Source organism: Caretta caretta, chromosome 8, assembly GCF_965140235.1.
Source record: "Caretta caretta isolate rCarCar2 chromosome 8, rCarCar1.hap1, whole genome shotgun sequence".
Lineage (NCBI taxonomy): Eukaryota > Metazoa > Chordata > Testudines > Cheloniidae > Caretta > Caretta caretta.
In genome coordinates this window covers 24,357,237-24,376,308 of record NC_134213.1, presented here as the reverse complement: position 1 = coordinate 24,376,308, position 19,072 = coordinate 24,357,237, and the positions used below count along the sequence as shown (strand labels likewise).

General features: G+C 36.8%; 1 protein-coding gene across 7 annotated transcripts in view; it reads left to right on the top strand.

The window, feature by feature from the left end:
- GABRB2 (gamma-aminobutyric acid type A receptor subunit beta2) overlaps positions 1–12,877 on the top strand; it is a 247,403-nt gene extending 234,526 nt beyond the window's left edge. For 5 of the 7 annotated variants that reach the window (XM_048860134.2, XM_048860136.2, XM_075131366.1 and 2 more), the window contains 2 exons: positions 3,948–3,998; positions 6,672–12,877. In XM_048860134.2, coding sequence (XP_048716091.1) covers positions 3,948–3,998; positions 6,672–7,019 — 399 coding nt within the window. In that variant the 3' untranslated portion in view covers positions 7,020–12,877. The remainder of the gene's footprint in view (positions 1–3,947; positions 3,999–6,671) is intronic. The other 2 variants (XM_048860135.2, XM_048860138.2) reach the window with 1 other exon arrangement.
- The last annotated feature ends 6,195 nt before the right edge of the window (positions 12,878–19,072 follow it).

Sequence of the window (19,072 nt, the reverse complement as noted above, 5' to 3'; positions counted from 1 at the left end):
AGCGGAGGCAGGGAACATTGTCTGGGCTTGCTGAAGGAAGGCAGCGGCGCTTTTATGCGGCGGTAGGGAGGAGGTCAGAAACTGCTGCAAAAGGTGATCAGTGGTCAGATTTGTGGTGCTGACTCTCTCCTCAGGAATCTGAGATCAGAAGGCCCTGGGTGTTGGAAGCCCTTTTTCCACACAGCAGGCAAGGTAGCAGCCGCCCTCCCTCCCCGAGAGATGGCTAATATCAGGTTGAGTTAGGATATACTGTGGGCATTGTGCTAGTCGCTCCTTTTTAGGGGGGCTGGGAAGGAAATTTTCCCTCACCGCCAGATCGGCTTCGGTGGAGTGAGGTTTTTCGCCTTCCCCACAGTGGGTGTCAGGAAGAAGAAAAGGTGGTAGGCTATATGTCACAACTTAATTTGTAAGTGTGGGGCAGATGTCCAGTGCAAGTACTCCATAGGGAAGGCATCCAGTGACTAGATGAATGGCCTAGTAAAGGACTTAAAATCTCTTTTCTTCACTACGTCCTAAATTTCTCAACATTTTTATAGTTCTGCTAAAAATTTTCATTATTTTGAAATTTTAAAATTTTCAGTCAGCTCTACTCAAAAGCTTCCTTATATATTACTTCAGATAAAGGTTTGTTTCCTTCCCTCCCCCAGCACACAAAAAAGTGTCCCATTTAAAAAAAAATTTGATAGTTCAGACAGGTCCAATTTTAAACTTCAGAACCTTCAGATTAGTTTCCAATCGGGAAAAAAAATGTCTATGCTGTATGCACATTTGAGAAAATTTGGTTCACAGGTTTTTTTGTTTGCTTTAAGCTACAACCAATACAGGTTAGAATGAAATTTTTTTCCACTTCAATTATGGTGGTTTGTGATGTCAAATTTTTACAGACATCCCATTTTCTCTGCACTCAGATTTCTTAAAGAGGTGGTGATTGCCCTTAAATATGATCAATGAAGTTCTAATAACATTTTTCAAATGCATACTTTTTCTTTTTTTTTTTTTAGGTTTCTAAATTGCAGTGTAGCTTAAACAATGTGTATTTGGTAATAATAGGTATTTAACTTGCCAAATATCATTACAGAGATTTTTAAAAAGGACTGTTTGGTGTGTGTGTGTGTGTGTGTGTGTGTAAGTAAGCTTATTCCTTTGAGATAGCTGAAATACATTCACTATTGTTTTCCTATATGTCCGTTCATTCCTGTGTTGTCTTACCTGCTTTGCCTTGTAAAATTCCTTCCTTCTCCTAATGAATCTTTCTTCCTTCACCTGAGGATTCATAATACCTAACAACTATTACACACATTACTACTGTAGATTAGGGGGTGAAGGGTTATATTTTAAGCCCCGATTCAGGAAAGCACTTAAGTCTATGCTTAACTTTAATAATGTGCTTAAGACCCCTTAAAATTAAGCATCTGCTTCAGTGCTGTCCTGAATTGGGATGGTTTCCTGATTCAGAGATTTAGTTGCAGGTTACAGTCACCTAAAGCTGCTATATGGAAATGGAGATTGAACACACAATTTAAAGGTTTTGTTTATATGCCTAGTCCCTCCCATTCTGCTAGGGGATAAGGTAGGGCTAAACTTTCCCTGGCTAAAAGTAGGGAGGGAGAAATTGTATCTATATAGACTGCTCCTCATCCTTCTCTCCACTGGATGGTTCAGGTGCCTGTGTCTATTTACTCCTGGAAATAGGTAAGGATAACTGGTATTACAAAATGGCTGCTGTAAACTAGAGTCTAGGGACCAAGACTGGATATAAGGAGACCAAGAATCACATCTCTGGCCTTTTCCAACAGTGTCCTCCACATTGTAAGCCATGGAGCAAATTGAACTTCTGATTCAAAACCCTTTGAAATTAATGAGTCTTTCCATTGACTTCAGTGGGCTTTGGCTCAAACCCTGAGGGAACATAGAGTCAGGTCTGGAATGTAGATGTTGTGTGGAAATGTGAAATTATGGAGTTTGCTGAGTTTTCTTTTTTTAACCCCCCTTGGTGAAATTAGGCCCCTGGAAATTTTGGTGCAAGTAATTAGAGATGCGTAAAGCTCAGCAGTCTTGGTTCACATGTTTTTTTCAGTTTATTTTCAAAGTTTCCTATCTGTTTTCCTATCAGTGTGAGTTAAACCCCATTGATTTACTTTGAGTTTTAGGGTTTAGATAAACCCAAGAACCTGAAGGAAATCACTACTGACTCTGCAGAGTTTTGTTGAATTTCCATCTTGCCCTAAAATCTAACAAAATCACCTGAAATCATAACTCAGCCCATGTTTGCTCACATCTCACCTCAGGTTAACTGCAAAGTCTATGAACTTCTCACTTTTCAAGTTGTTACAAAATCTGAACCCAGGAGAGCTTTGCCTAGTGTCAGGTTTCTTTCTGAACAATTGCTATAGTTCTGAAAGTAAAGCTCGCTTTCTTCTATGGGGGCACAAACACCCATGTGCATATTTAGTGGCACAGGTCCATATTTGGAGATTTTGAAATATTGACATGCATTTTGAAGTGCATATACAGTTAGTTTTAGAAGCACATTTACCACTCCAGAACAACTACATATAGTTTGGCTGCCATTTGTAAACCATTAAATTTTTTTGAATATTTTCTAGAGTGAAATTAGAAAGACAAATAAACTTCTGAACAAATTAGGTAATTTTACTTTTCCTGTCCTGGCAGAGTGGACCAATTTGGCTTTGGCAAATTTGGCAGGGCATACCCTTACCTAATTAAATTGTACATAATTTCTATGCATTTCTCACCTATGTTCTTGTTTCACCCAGATTTCACTGAAATACCAGCCATCATATCTATCTTATACATTTCTTCTGTGCCACCCTGTCTTTAAAATGAACAATCCGTATCTGCAAGTATCTATACTATATAGATTAAACAAGAATTTTGTTTGAATACCAGAAAGTAAAGATGTCAATGATATTATGTGTTTTGAATGGCTAAGTTATCCATTACAGGGATAAATAAATGTTGAATACAGCAGGAGATAATACTCCAAAACCAAGTTACTGATTCCCTACCAGCATCTAGAGAGAAGAGTGATTGTTTGTGGAAGTGAATCCTCCTAAATTTATATACCCATGAGAATGAATGTAGAAGTTGTACATTTAAGATATTTTACATTGGATAATTAATAAGTGTAACAGGAATTCCTTTAGATAGCCATCATTTTGGAGTTTCTGTGTAGCAGGGAGAACATACAATGATAACATTTAAACACTCTCTTCTCTGTGTATTTCTTTTGTTTGGGAGGCCATCAGAAAAGATCAGTAACCTTCTTATAGGGCTCCAGGGTCATTTTTTCTCAGCTCGACCTAGACCTACTATGAATACCATTTATGCCATTTATTTTGCCATCCTCCTTATTAGACTGGTGATGAAAACTCCTGCATGTGTGCTGTGCTCTAGGCACCACTTTTCCACTTCTGAATTCACCTTTTATTTCCATAGTTCTTACTGCTACTTTTTTCATCATCTTCCCATCCTCCTTTCTTCCCTCCCTCCTCCCCTGGGAATTTCTCCATTATGTTTGAACTCTGTTCACCATAAGGAGTCCTGTTGTATGGTTGAACAATCATTCAGCACCAAAAGATTTTTTTTTAACCTTCTGCTACCACCTTTGAAACCACTTGTATGCCCACTTCCCCCAAAAATAATTTCTATGATTCTTTTCATATCATCATATCTTCCTGGGTCAGAATGACCAGTCAGAAAAAATGCATTTACGTCACTAATTTGTTACCTACAGTGGCAGGGCCAAGGCAGTAATAGCACCTCTAAAGCCAGAATATACTTATGCTGGCTGTTGGCTTAGAGGGCCCTGTACCTTTAATTAAAAATGCATATCCTATTAATACCCTATAGTGCATTAATTTTTACTGAAAGATAACAGCTACCTTATCTCTAAGGAAACTGGTCTTGATTTTATTAACTTACAGGACAGAAGAATAATTGGCACATATCATTGTCCAGAAATGTATTCAACAAAGGTATCTTTCATTGTTTTTTAAATGTTTTTATCCTTAGAGACTTAAAATTGAGGTCCTGACCATTTATGGTCATTAAAGATCCCATGGCACTTTTTGTAGGAGTAGGCACCGCAACCCCAAGCCTCCTGGCCAAATTTCAATTTGTGTAATTATGTTCTGCTTATTTGACCTTCCCACCACCACCCACCCACCCCATAGTTTCAATTGGCTACAGCATTCTTCATTTCCTGTATTAAAATAAAGTGTGTTGTTCTGCACTGATAGACAGTCACCACATTTCACCTGACAGGTGATTGCATTTCACTGGCTTGTGAAGTGATTCTTCTTTCTAAAGTTTGTAAAGCGCTTTGGGATCGTGCTGTGTACAGTAAACATGATTCATTATCATTCTATCTCAAACATCTATGTAGTAACAAATGTACCTGTACATTTTATTTAGGGCTGGGCGAACCTGGTAAATTCAAATGACATTCCTCACTCTAATCTCACAGTGAACCTTTTTTGAGGATCAAAAGTTAGGTTAATATTTTTTATTATTTTTCATTTTCACATCCCTCTGTGCTTCCTGGATTGGAAGTGAAAGATCTGAAATACCGGGAAAATTACTATTCTTGTGAGATGTTCAAAAAATGTTCCAGGTGTGGGAAGGTCAGATTAGTTCTGGATACTCATGCGAACTTTTGTGTGCTTATCTGAGCATTCAGCCATTTGGAGGTTCGCCCAACACTAATTTAATGTGTTCGGGGTTACTTCTGTTTTTCTTCAGAAAAGTTGTTGAGGTTTTGCAAAACCTCTTTTCCAGCTGTCATGGTAGACAAACGTGATATGTGCAGAAGAAGACACCTATCCCCAGAGACTAGTTTAGAATTTTAAATAAATAAAGGTTCTAAAACAAAATATATTCTTGCAACTACTTCCTTTCTGTTTAGTGATACTAAATGCAGCAGCTTGCTGTGCTGCCACATTTGCTAGGTGCAGGCTAACATTTCAGTGATCTTAATGACATATCAACAGCAGCCATACAAGACACAGTGCAAAAGAAATAAATAGTTAAGTGGAGAAAAGTTCTTAGCTGTTTACTGTAGCATGTCTAGTTCCAAGTCTATTTGACTATAATAAAACTTGTATTTGTATTTTCATACAAAGTATATTCTATAATGTTCTCTAAAGAACACCTTGTGGGCTGATATCAGTGCAGCCAGAGGGTAGATAAACTGTTCAGATTCAGTTCAGTCTCAAAGAACTTCAGCTGTGGCCAAATTTGTTTAAACCAAAGTCATTCCTATGGTAGATTCTTATAAATGTACAGATGTCTATCTTCCTTTTTAAGCCAAAGTAACCCAAGGCCTGACCTTTGTTAAACCTCTTGGGTGAAATCCTGGCCCTATTGGGGTGAATGACAAATCTCCCATTGACTTCAGTAGGGTCAGATTTTCACCCCTCATATCTGGATTAGACAATATGGAAAATGAAACTTTCAAAAGGGCTTGTAACTCGTCATTTTTCCTAATTAATTATCTAGTATTTGCTGTTAGTTAACCTCAGTATTTCCATAATTCAAAATATTTCTTGTGATAACTACATGGGGAATTGTAGGGAAAAGTACAAAGATTTAGGTAAGCTTATATATTTATTTTTTTAAAAAATGGAAAAGTTTTAAGGGCCACTGTTGCATTCCAGATTTACACTAGAGTAGAATTTAGTCCCGTATCTTTGAATGCCCTGACTTTTGTGTATTCAGGCTTTTAATCATAACATTGCATTAATGCTTTTTTCACTGAATACTTTTTTCATTGAATTGCCTTGTTTGAGTTATTAATTTTTTAAAAAAAGTTAGTAACCACATATTGAAACAAATGTGCAATTAAATTTAACGTGATTACACTCTGAAATAAATGAATTTTTTTTCTTGCCTCTAAAATTCAGCCCTGTGCTGTTGCCAGTGCTCTGGTCTGATGAGATGACCCAACATGCACTGTGCTTATGAAGATCATGAGCACTGGAGAGTGGAGACTGCCTATAGGTATAATATAGAGCATGTCCATATTTTCTCTCCCAGTCGCCAGTGGTTGTGTTAGAATTTCAAGATTTCTTATGTGATCTTCTTACAAAACTGCTGAGTATCTTGAGGGAGCAAATCATGTTTGCTTTATCCTCATAGGCATGCTCCAGCATTCATGTATAGCACCACTGAATTCACCTCTGTCGTGCACATTTGGAGGTTTTGTCAAAGCAGAGGCTGCATTTCATGTTAAAAGAAAAACCAAAACCAAAAAACTCCTAGCACTATATTAAACCCAGATATGTGTGCACAAGGGCAGTACCATACTTTTTCAAGATGCATGGAGGTTTGTGCTAGACATGTGAGATTAGGATGTGGCCACTGACGCTGGGTCATAACTGTGTATGGCCTCTGCTCTTAAAATCTGGGATCCAGCAAATATTATCTGTTCAGACATACAGGACAGGCCTTATTACTATTACCATTTACAAAGGAATGACAGTAAAAACTGTAATGGTTGTATTTAAAGGACAGGAGTAGAAGTTTTTTCGATAGATAGGAATCAAGTGGATTGGTATTGTTAGGTCCAACCTTTGTCAATGTGATCTCAGTTTACAACTGATTGGGCTTTTCGTTCCCCCATGCTAAAGCTGCCTTCTTATATCTTGCAGATGGATCCACATGAAAACATTTTGTTGAGCACACTTGAAATTAAAAATGAGATGGCTGCCTCCGAGGCTGTTATGGGGCTTGGGGACCCTAGAAGCACTATGCTGGCCTACGATACTTCAAGCATCCAGTACCGGAAAGCTGGCTTGCCCAGACACAGCTTTGGACGCAATGCCCTGGAGCGACATGTGGCACAAAAGAAAAGTAGGCTACGGAGACGTGCCTCTCAACTGAAAATTAACATCCCTGACTTGACTGATGTAAATGCCATAGATCGATGGTCACGCATATTCTTCCCTGTTGTTTTTTCCTTCTTCAATATTGTCTATTGGCTTTACTATGTGAACTAAAAAACAAAGCCACACAGAAAGCAAGAACTGGATTTCTCTCCAAATTGGTTGTACAGCCAAAAGTGGGACTTAGAAAAATTCTATTCAGGACAAAAGTTACTTTAAAACACCTTAGTTGCTGGCCCACTCTACGGTCTGTTTTATAATGTTTCAGTTGCTTCTGCTAAGTCATAAACACATTCTTAGTTACAGTAGAAACATGTTCCCCCTTTTAAAAATGTGGGTGTATATGAAGAGTGAAAGCAAAATTCCATTCAATCATTTTTTTCAACACTCATATATATGAGTTTAAAAACTTAAACTATAAAAAAGGGAAATTTGGGAGACAGGTTTGAGTTTTAACAGCAGAATGTGTCATTTCTTTGAAATTGCACATCGAGTACATATGCATCTATACTTGATTAAAGAGTGTACTAAGATGCTATCATGCTTATGAAACATATACACTTATCTTCTAAATGTGTAAACTCAAACAAGTAGTGCCTATCATCTCACCTTCATGATGATGATGGTCAAAGATTTCTGAGCAGTAGTCAGGTAATTGCTAATTTTTATTGAAAGACTAAATCTTTGACTGATATTATGAGCGGGTTAGGAGTTTGTACAGAAACTTAAGCAAGTAATACTAGTTTTGTTTTGGATTTTAAAGAGTTGGCATAAGGTCATGGTTACAATTCATTGCACTTTTGATATGTGGGGGAATGTGGAAATCAGATTTAGAGATGGACCAACCTATCATGACCTAAATGGTGGACATGTTGATGTGCTCAGTTCCTGGGAGATGGAATCATTTGTCCAAAGTGCCAAATGTTGGTTGGCCAAATAGTAACTTTACAGACGGCTAATGGAAACCATTGGTGCCCTGCCCTTTTAGGATAGAAAAGGGGAGACAAGTGGCAACCATTCAAGAATGCAGCCCCAAAGAAAAGGAAGGCTAGAATCATATTGTACAAATGAATGTTGTCAGTCAATGTCCCTGTATGAGTCCAAAAGATTCATATGGAATTGAGTGGTTTTTTTCAGGTTTGTAAGCTTCCGTGCTTTACAACTGAGAATGCTTTTATATTCAGAATCTAACGTCCAATTTAAAAGTTATTGAGAGAGCAGACAGTTACAGGAATTAATATGTTAGCTGTTTGAAGAATTCAGATTTCAGAAAGTTTCCATTTTTGTAACTTCAATAGAAAATTTACAGATAGGATATTTTCTCCAGCTGGACTAGACCGTGCCATGCATTGTTTGTTTGTTTGTTTAATTTAATTTGATATTATAAAGGGAACAATTTGGTAGGCATGCCTTTAACAGATTAACTAAGCTTTTCAGTGTTTCCTGCTTTAGAAGGTCTAATGGCTTCCTTTAAAAACTGGCAAAATTCAATTTTGCCTTAGAAAATGTGGGAGATTTTTATTTAAAAGAAAATAGTATCCTCTTGTTTTTCCTTCCATGTTATTTTTTTTTTTTATAGGAGAACTATTCCTAAAGGGTCAGGCAAGTTAGAAAATGTGCTCATTTAATGAAAAATAAAAATTGACAACTGTGGTAAGAAAAATCACCAACTTCTAATGACTTCTACAGAACTATTCACTCTGCTCTTCAACGAAAAATAGTTACGATAGCAGTAGACACATCCTGTTGTAACTATGCTACCTCTCAGCTATATACAGATTTCTTAAAGAACCACAAATTCCAGCATGCTCTGAATAGTAGTATTTCTGATATAGCAGAGGAAAATTTACAGCTATGTTTTCCATATTTAAGGATTCAATTGCCAGTCCTTTTAAGAATGATTCCTTAACATTTTTCATAAAAAGCAGATTTTTTTTCTCTCCTTTAAAAAAGTAGTAGTATCTCATGGAAATTTCTGTGGAGAAGGGTTAGGAGAGACAAATGATTAGAGGAAAACTGCTTTGAGGATTAATAGGCCAAGTTTACACCATTATTTTTTACTTTTATTCCACATTACCATGGGTTTCTGCTTCAGAAAGAGAGAAAAAATAGCTTTGAATGTTATTGGGAAAGAACCTGAAAATTAGATGCACTGAGTACCCACAACTCTCTTTTTTAGGGGAATGGTGGGTACTCAGTACTGACTCTTTGGTCAAACCCTGAACTGCATGTATATTCAAGCTTTTGACCATGTGATTAGCCTTTCCATGGCTAATCACACATGAGTTCTCAGTGCATTTCACAAACCAGAACAATGTGCTTTTGTAGCTGCATTTGAAGTTTGAACTTCTATGAATCATGCATGCAAACTCATCCTAACTTCTCGGGAAAGGATCCACACCACAAATTGGTAACAGTCTTAGAAGTCTATTTTTATATATGGCACCCTTTGTGATAACCCAATGCTGTCTTATACTCACAGTTTTCATTCAATGCACTAAGAGCCTTTAACACTTGTGTTTCACAGAAGCATAGTTTAAATACAGGGAGCACAGTGTACACAAATGGTAGATATGCCTCAAATATAAAACCTAATAGAGAGTATGTTTACTCTCTGCACTGGTTTAGCAAGTCAGCTGTAGTCAAAACCATGGAGATCAGATCCTAGTATTGCATATTAATTTATCTGAAGATATAGTACAAGCCATAATACTCTCTAATGTTGCTATTTGTCAGGTAAGAGAAAATGTCTGGTTTCTGCTCAGGTGTCACTGGGAAGGATGTATCAATAGGAGGAAGGAGCACTTTAATTTCCTTTTGGCTACTAATGTCATGTACAAAAACTTTTGGAAAACCCTTCCAAATGTGGATTGGTATAATTTTGTACTAAAGCTAAACACTGTGATATGAATAGGGTGGGTGGTGGGGGTAGTGTAGGGGAGGATAACTGACAAGACCCTGGCATGGAAGAACCAGAACCAAGGGAGTGTGAGTCATTACCTCCTCTTCTTGGGACATTTGTGACAAAAGTGATAAATTACGCCAGCATACAACAGCTGTGCTTTTTATCATGTGTACTACCCTCTGAGTAAATTAGACCAACCAGACTAGCTTTTACCTTAGAATTTACCTAAAAAGAATACTCCAAACCCTTCCACTCCTGTTCACTGTTGTTAGATCCACTAACTAAAATATTAAAGTTACAATTTAGATAATGTTTGTAATATAATTAGAAATACACATGTTGTTATTTCATTATGCAGAACAGCCAGCAATTAAGGTGTTTTTCATCTTTGTGAAATTCATGGGAAAATTATGACTATAATATGGCACAGTTTTAATTAATGATATATTTGAGATCAATATGTAAATATAAACTGTATATGACTGCTAGTAAGTATAATATGCATTTTCAGAACTGAAAACTCATGCAACATATTTCTGTGTTTGCATAAGGAATGTTACGTTTCTATCCTATTGCGGTTTAATGACTGGGAAGAAAGACTCAAGCAATGTCATTCTGAATATTTCCTTTATCGTTCCCGGGGGTGGGAGGGAGAACCAGAGTCTTAAATAATGTTACAGAATACTTCAGAGAGTTTTTAGACTCTAATACAAAGGACATAAAATCTGTCAGGTACAAAAGCACAATGCATAGAGAAAGTGAGGGGGGTGGTCTTATACCGAGGGAACAAACCCTGTTCATTTTAGGCAAAGTGTGCATTAAAATTAAAGGTCAAATAACTTTTACTATAAATATTAAACCATGTTCCAATTCCATAATTAACACGCTACTTAACATAAGAGAAGTAAACAAATGTTAAACATTATCCAAGTGTATGTGTATATAGACAAATATATTTATATATATCTATATATGCATATGTGTTTATATACACATTATATAAATACACATATTCATATGTTGGTGTGTTAAAGGAATAAGCTAATAACAGTTTTGTTTCTATCATCACCCAGAGTATGAATAATTTTTTGAGAAAGCAAATTAATGTATTAAAAAAAATCTTACTATACAGGGTAACTGGGCATTTCTATATCAGCAGATCAATGCATATAATTCTTATGAAGCATTGCACAGTTTGACATTTATGATAGTACTGTACCTCCTTGCATCTGAAATTAGACTACTCCTCACATTGCTTGCCTATTTCTTCTCCTTTTTTTTTAGTAACAACACTGTCCACTAGTAACTTTTCAATAACAAAAAAGTCCTATTGATACCAAGAAAAAAAGAAAATATTAATATTTATAGAAAAATAACTTAGGGCGGGGGATGTCCAGGGTACAATATTATAATAGTAGTGATCATAACATTTTGCTATGTGTACATAGAACATATAATGTGAGCAACCATGATTTAAGCTGAACTTGTGTAAATATTATCAGATTTCTTAAACATTTTTAACTTCTAATTTGTACTTTATGGTAAGGCAAAAAGCTAATTCTATTTATGGTTTAGGTTAATGTGTCCTAAAATTATGTAAATAACTAAATAAGCTGTAAATGAGCAGTCAATAGATAAGGTAATTGTTTAGTGACTTTTTTTTACTAAGTACAATAATTGCAGTGCTCTAGCAGAGTAATTTAAACACCCTTTTGCATAAACAGATTTGGATTTGAGATAAGAGTTTTAATACAAAAATTCAAGGAAGTACTGTAGTGTAAAATTGTCATTGCAACAATGTTACTGCTTGCATAACAGGTTATTTTTGTATGGTTAAAAAATTAAAGCAACAGAAGATTGTAGTTCAGCGCTCAGTACTCAGATCAACATTAAGATGGTAGGACCTGATTCTCATTTACAGTGAGACCCTTTTACACCACTTTGGCCTGTTAAGTAAAGGGATATTAGTGTAAAGGAGAATTCAGTCCATAATGATTTCGCTACAGAAAGCCTGTCTGCTGCATCTGTTCCTGAAATCTGTCTCTCTTATGATATATATATTAGTAGACTTTAAAATAAAAACCTGTTTGACCGTCATTAGATAGCATAGTCCCCCAAAGCCAAAGAATCTTCACTTCAGAAATTGTTTAAAAAGGGAAAACTAGTAAGTCACTGCTTAACACCAAAGGTAAAGTTTAACAAAATGCACTAGGAACTTTGTCAAAATTTTTAAGGAGCAAATGGAATGTTAATCAAAACCACTGCCCTATTCTACTTTGTAAAAATAACAACATTTTAAATATCCATTAATTAATTCTAATTGAAATAGATCATCTCTGCAAGAATATGCAAGACACACATTTATATGTATCAAATTATTTATTTATTTTTAGTAAATGCTTTGACAGTGAATATGAAATGTTGGAAATCTTAGCTACACTGTCATACTATTTTTTTTTTAATGTTTCTCTCGGTCATGAGGTCATCTATTCCAATTTGATAAACATTTTGTATGTTTGCACTGTTACTGCCATGTGACAAATATTCGCCAGGCTTTATTGTTTATGGTCCATCGTATGGATTGAGTTAAAGATCATGTGGACATTTGAATCATAAGTAATTCTAACAAGCTGACTATGATTTGACTTCCTTCACATTTTTATTTGCATGGGTGTTTAAATGGTTCTGTTAGTACTGTCTTTGCACAGTTCTGATTTATCTCTTTTTTACTTAGTACTATTTACTTCATAATGTAGTAATCATCAGCCTTACTAATGACCTTGTAGCCTTTCTTATATGCACATAATGCACATTTTCCAATGGCTAGAAAACGCAAAATACTAGTGGATATCATTGCATCAGATCTTCATGTCTTTCTCAAAAGGACTGCTAACCTCTGGGATAAATGAGGTAGTAAAATGATGATTGTAAATGAGTAGCACATAAGAGATATTTTCTTGAATTTAAACTTATTGCAGCCAGTTTCAGCATGTAAATATATAATAATAATGTTGGCTAGTGTGTAATTCTTGAACTAAAAAAAAAAAATAAAGAAAACCTAACAGAATGTACATGTAGTTGTGTAATGTTGGGAAGGCATGTTACTCACACCATAGATATTTAGAGTGAAATTTCATAGATGTAAAGAAGATCAGAATGGGCCATTGTGATCACCTAGTCTTACCACTTGTATAAAACAGGCCCTAGAACTTCCCCAAAATAATTCAGAGACCATATCTTTTAGAAAAACATCCAAGCTTGATTTAAAAATTGCCTGTGATGGCGAATCCACCAAGACCGTTGGTGTAAATTGTTTCAGTGGTTAATTACCCTCATCTTGAGGGCCTCAGTTTTCATTTTGCCTTTATTCCAGCATTACTCCTACTGAAATCAATGGTTCTGGGAAAACTGGGTCCATACGTCTAAGGAGAACCTCTAAACATCTGATGCGTATCTTCCCCCTCTAGGACAGAAGGAGATTGGTCAGCTGCTTGTGTGGCATCATTCCTGCAGATGCTATAGAGCCCTCATGGTTCCAGTGTCTATTCATAGGAATGAGTAGCTGGGAACTGTGGAACACACAGTCAACCATCTGGCCATATAGCCACCTGAAAAGTGAATAGAGCCTGCAGAAGTTTTATCTTTTCTTTGAAGACCTCCTCCTGGGAGCAGCCATGACGGAGGAAGGACTTGGTGGCATAGCTTCAATGGAGCATTGCTACTTCAGTTTGGGGGACAACAAGGAGCTAGAGTAAAACAGAGGGGCAGTCCACACAGATGACCCTGGCCTTCCACATTTACCTAGGGATATGCCAGGTTTGCAGGCCAGACCATGTGGCCTATTCCATGATGTAATTATTGGGGAAGAGCTCCATAAGGAGTTACACACAAGAGATTTCCCTCCTCAGAGTCTCTTCCTCCGGGCGTTTATAAGAACGTGAAGGTTTGGAGGTCAGTGGAGGGGAATTACCATTAGTAGCTGTGAGTCTGAGATGTGTGACTCACAGATGTTGTGTATTATTTGAAACATCATGTCTATCTTTACATACTTGCAATTTTACCACCTGAGAATAGGGTTTCATTTTAATTGATACTCACAATATTCTGAATCAACACCAGAGGGCTGGGATGTTGTAAAAGCATCTGGATTCTGGCTGTGCATAGCTCCAGGTACATAGCGTAGAAAACTTCAGAACAGGATGAAGAGAGCATAAATCTTTATGGGTATAAATTTGTCTCAGTTATCCTCAAGGAGCTCACGAGGCATTCCAAAAGAAACTGGGTAGGGGCAAAATGGACAGGCGATGGCTACTGCTGTGGGGAGAGCCTGTCCCTTAGGTCAGTGGTTCTCAGCCAGGGGTACGCAGAGGTCTGCCAGGGGGTACATCAACTCATTTAGATATTTGCCTAGTTTTACAACAGGCTTCATAAAAAGCAGTAGCCAAGTCAGTACAAACTAAAATTTCATATGGACAATGACTTGTTTATACTGCTCTATAAACTATACACTGAAATGTAAGTACAATATTTATATTCCAAATAATTTATTTTTTAATTATATGGTAAAAATAAGAAAGTAAGCAGTTTTTTCCATAAAAGTGTGCTGTGATACTTTTGTATTTTTATGTCTGATTTTGTAAGTAAGTAGCTTTTTAAGTGAGGTGAAACTTGGGGTACGCAAAACAAATCAGACTCCTGAAAAGGATACAGTAATCTGGAAAGATCCAGAGCCAGTGCCTTAGAGCATTCCTATCCCTGATTCTATGACTAATTGTGGCATTCAAGCCCCAGCCCAAAAAGACGGCAGTGCAGGGCTGTACTGATTTAAGGGCATCCCAGGGAGGGGGAGCATGAGTAGTAGTTGTCTCTGGCCATTTTGTGGTGATAAGAAGGGATGGCTTTCTACAATATTGCACATACACAAAAGGCCATCAGTATGGCCTATGTGGAAGGACGAAGTGGAAAAGTAGGGGCACCAGAAGGGAGAACAAAGTGTCTGTGGGGACAATAACAGCAACCAAATCCCCATCTTCACTGCAGGTGGTTCCCATTCTTGTCAGGAAGTGCACACAGCAGCTGGTGGCTTCTTTGAAATTGTTCACCTGCCTGTTTCCTCCACCTGACCCCTGATCCCTCAACTCCACTATTCCAGGAATGGCAGATGACTGACCTGTTTTACTAGTCTTCAATGTGGACAGACACCACTAGAACTGCAGAGAGGAGCAGACATACAGAGTCTTGGAGAGGGGAAGAGCCACATCTGACAGCAAAGAGAAGAGATGCTGGCATTAAGAGGTACGTTTTGAGTGAGTGTCAGCAGAGTCAGGGTATGAGGAGCAAGACACTACAGAATTGTTTAGGAAAATTCCATTTTGAATTTGTGCTTGGGGTGGGGTGTGTATCATGGAAATTCATTCTACCCCTGCTGGTCTTCAAGGAAGGGTTCTAGTATGAGGGTCCAAAAGGATTCCTGGGACACAATAAAATGCCAACATGTTTGTCTCATATGTGGCATATATGCATTACCGTAATTTCCAAAAGTGGTGTTTTAGCTCAAACAAAATGTTTTAAGCTTGGCTAAACACATTTTAGTAGCATACAAATATTTATGCCTCATTAGTAAATCTCATCTCCAAAATTGAAATAAAATAATATTCTTAAATTGTGTAAATGTTTCCAATATCTGATATCTAATCAATGGAAAAGAATTAAAAAGCACTGAATAGTGCTTCGAATAATTAAGATAGCTTTGTTCTATCTTCAGCTTTGACACTAACTCACTATGTGACCTTGAGTAACTCACTTTGTCTCTCTGAGCATTAGTTTCCTCATCTGTAAAACAGAAATAATATTCATCTCTCTCATTAAAATGTTGTTTTTCCAAATATTTGTAAAGAGATAGAGATTAGTTAAGGAAATACACCATGTATACACACACACAGAAAGAATTAGTATCTAATAAATCACTATTCCCTTTGTGAATTAAACTTCTCTTTTTATTTAAAGTAACAAATTTACTTTTATTTATAGCTGTCATGAATATTGCACAATTACATGCAAGTCAAGTAATGAAAATTGGCTCCAAACAGATTGTAACAGTTATACATTAATAAATTTAACATTGATACATAAATAGCAAGTATGTTCATTAATATAAATCCTTGGACTATCAACATTAATGACCACCATGACATTATTAATTTGTTACACTACTCATAGTTTGAAGGATATTCGGCGTGGCTGGTTTAGCAGAATGCTTATTAGTCTGAGTAATTAATAAATTAACAAATGGTGAATAGATACAGAAAAAGGGCCAGATACTCAGTTGGTGAAAATCACTTAAGTCAATGGAGATATGCTGACTTACATCAATTGAAGATCTGGTCAATCCTGTACTCTGGTTATATTTCAGGGACAAACCTTTAGAATACAGCTCATCCCATAGACTAGAATATTTTGTTCACTCTTTGACAGGTTGTCAGACCTGACATAGTGCATTTATTTTGGCACTTTAGTGGCTAATGCAATGCTTCCACCTGAGACCATTTCCTTTAAACTTTCCCTTTTTTTGAAAGAACATAACCTGGAAAATGAAATCTCCTGATGTTTGTTATTTTTTCTTACTAACCATTTGAAAAAAAGCCATATAATCTGTGTATATACACTTTTGGCGCTACAAGGCTATTCTACTGTCTTTCAAAGGGTACATGAAAAAAAGTGGCATACTTATGCTTAAAGAGATAGGTCTAATTAATTTCCTCTGTTTTCTATTTCAGCCCACGTGAACCTAGTCTCAAACCTCTCAGTCCAAAAAAGTACTGATTTCCAGATTAGAAATTTACGAAGTTGTTGTTTTGAAGACTCTGACTGATCACCTTTGTCTTTGATCTTCAGTTGTTTGTTCATATTTTATAACATTAACATTCATGAACAAACTGCAAAATAAAAGATCACAAAGAGGCACAAGAGAACAATGCAGCACAAGTTAGAGGAAACTAAGTCCTTGCATATGCTCTTTGACAATAGCAACAAAGGAAAAGGTGCAGTGATATACACACAGCACAACTGTCACCAACCAACAAAAGGACAAATTTGGTAGCATTATCTAGTATGGTATTCTGTCGTGAAAGCTTTGTACGGTAATCTCTCCTTCAGTGAAAGTAAAATGAGAAGATATGAAACATGGCAGAATAATAAAAACAGAAGAATGAGCACTTATGTCAGGAAAAAGACTTCAGGTTTCCCAGACTAATTTAATTATTTTCACTCCTATTCATGTATTTCATGGTGTAAAATAAAGGCTCATATTTTAAAAGAATGTGTACATTTTCCACATACCTAGATTGTATGTACAGTAATGTGCATTTGCAAAGGTGCCCATGCAAACTCTAAATCTGCACACCTGAATTAGGCACTGGTCACACACAATAAGAGCGCTCCTCCTTTCACACATTTGAGCCATACTGTTCCAGTAGAAATAAGCCAGACAAATGTATTATACTCCCAAGCTTTCATACCTAAGATCAAACCAAGGAGGCAGGGTGGGTATTATTACACGGGCAGACCTTACAGGTTCAAATCTGTTTCAGATCACAAATGAAATTTGGTCTCAGTCTAGATCCCAACATCCAATGTAAAGTCAAACCACAACGGTTTGCTAAAATACCATATGAGGATCACCTTTCAAGATCGGGATTGAAATATTAAGAACAGAAGAGAATGGAATGGTGTATGGGGGAATGTAGACAATACCTTCCAAGCAATGGATGACTCAAGACAGTGGGACTCTAGTCTCTCTCTTTCTCTCTCTCTTTTCCCCACTCACAATAGATGTCTCAAAAATAGAAGATTTCTTGATATTGTGGGCAGGGAGAAGCCCCCTGTATTTTATAGCATTAGCTTTACCCTGATGCTATGAATTTGGGATTTCAGTGTGAAGATGTTAGCTGATCCCACTCAATCGGACACACCTGAAATGTTTTACGGAAGGTCTCCAAATCAGGCTAAGGAAGGTTAAACAATGTCTGATATTATTTGCCTGCATTAACTAGTAACAGTTACACAATATCTGAACAGGTGACTTTCAGACTAACTTAAGATCATAGAGAGCGAGAACCTGTTTAATATGAGAACCAGACAAAAATTTCCAGGAGGACGAAACAAAGAAGGAAAGAAAAAAGAAAAACTGTCATTTTTCTCACTGATCATACGGGATTCTAAAGAATCCTACAAGTTCCTTTTGTGATACAGTATGTTTCTTTTACCCTTAAATGCATCTCACCTAGTCAGCATCTGCTTTCCCCACATTACTCCTTAGTCTTCAGAGAGTGAAGCCCTTTGCAATAAGCTCCATTTTTGCTGATGGAATGGAAGGCTGCACAGCATATGCCCATCTGACTTCTCCTTCATTGGACATGTGTTGTACATTCTGCGGCACTTAAAAAAATGCCAAATTTCATTCCCCCTCCTACCAGTGAGTAGGATTTGCCCCAGCGTATTCCACCCAAACATCTTGTTGACAAACCACCTTTTTCAACTACTATGCAAATCCTGAAAATTGTCAGAACAGTTAAAACAATGGGGGGAGATGTTCCTCTTTTAATAACTGGGATAACTAGACCCATCTGTTAGGCTGCAAACTAGAACATCTTGTTTATATTTTGCGGGCACTCATGCATGTTACTGAACTGGAAACAATAGCATATGAGAAGCTGTATATTAATTAGAACATAGTTGGCTCTGCTTAGATACCGCAGGAAATTTACACTGGAGGCTTTAATTCGAATGAAATGAAAGTATGGGAAAACAGGAAGATATGTTATTGTGTTAAAGACCCTATCGCTTAACCACTTGATGAAGGAGTGTTGTAGAATGTCCCTATGAGTTTCTAGTCAATGTGAACATACTCTGTAGTAGTGTTTACATTAGGGATATGTACCTGGTAACCAGACCTTAGTGAGTGATATGTAACAAATAATTTATTAGATGAGCTCTGTCTCTGTTCTTGTTAAAGGAATGTCTGAGGTTCCTATTTTCTCACATTTATGTGCTGCTTGAAGGCATTTGATTATTTTTTTTAATTAATTTTGTTTACTTTTTGAGCAGTGTTTAGTTGCGATTGGTCATGTCATCACATAGTACAGTATCTCTGATTGGATGAGCCTAGACATAATAAGAATGGATGATGGAAACAAAATAAAAAGTTTGCTACCTGCAAGTATTCAAACATGAAAACCTAGCATCAGGAGGCATGGCCTTCACC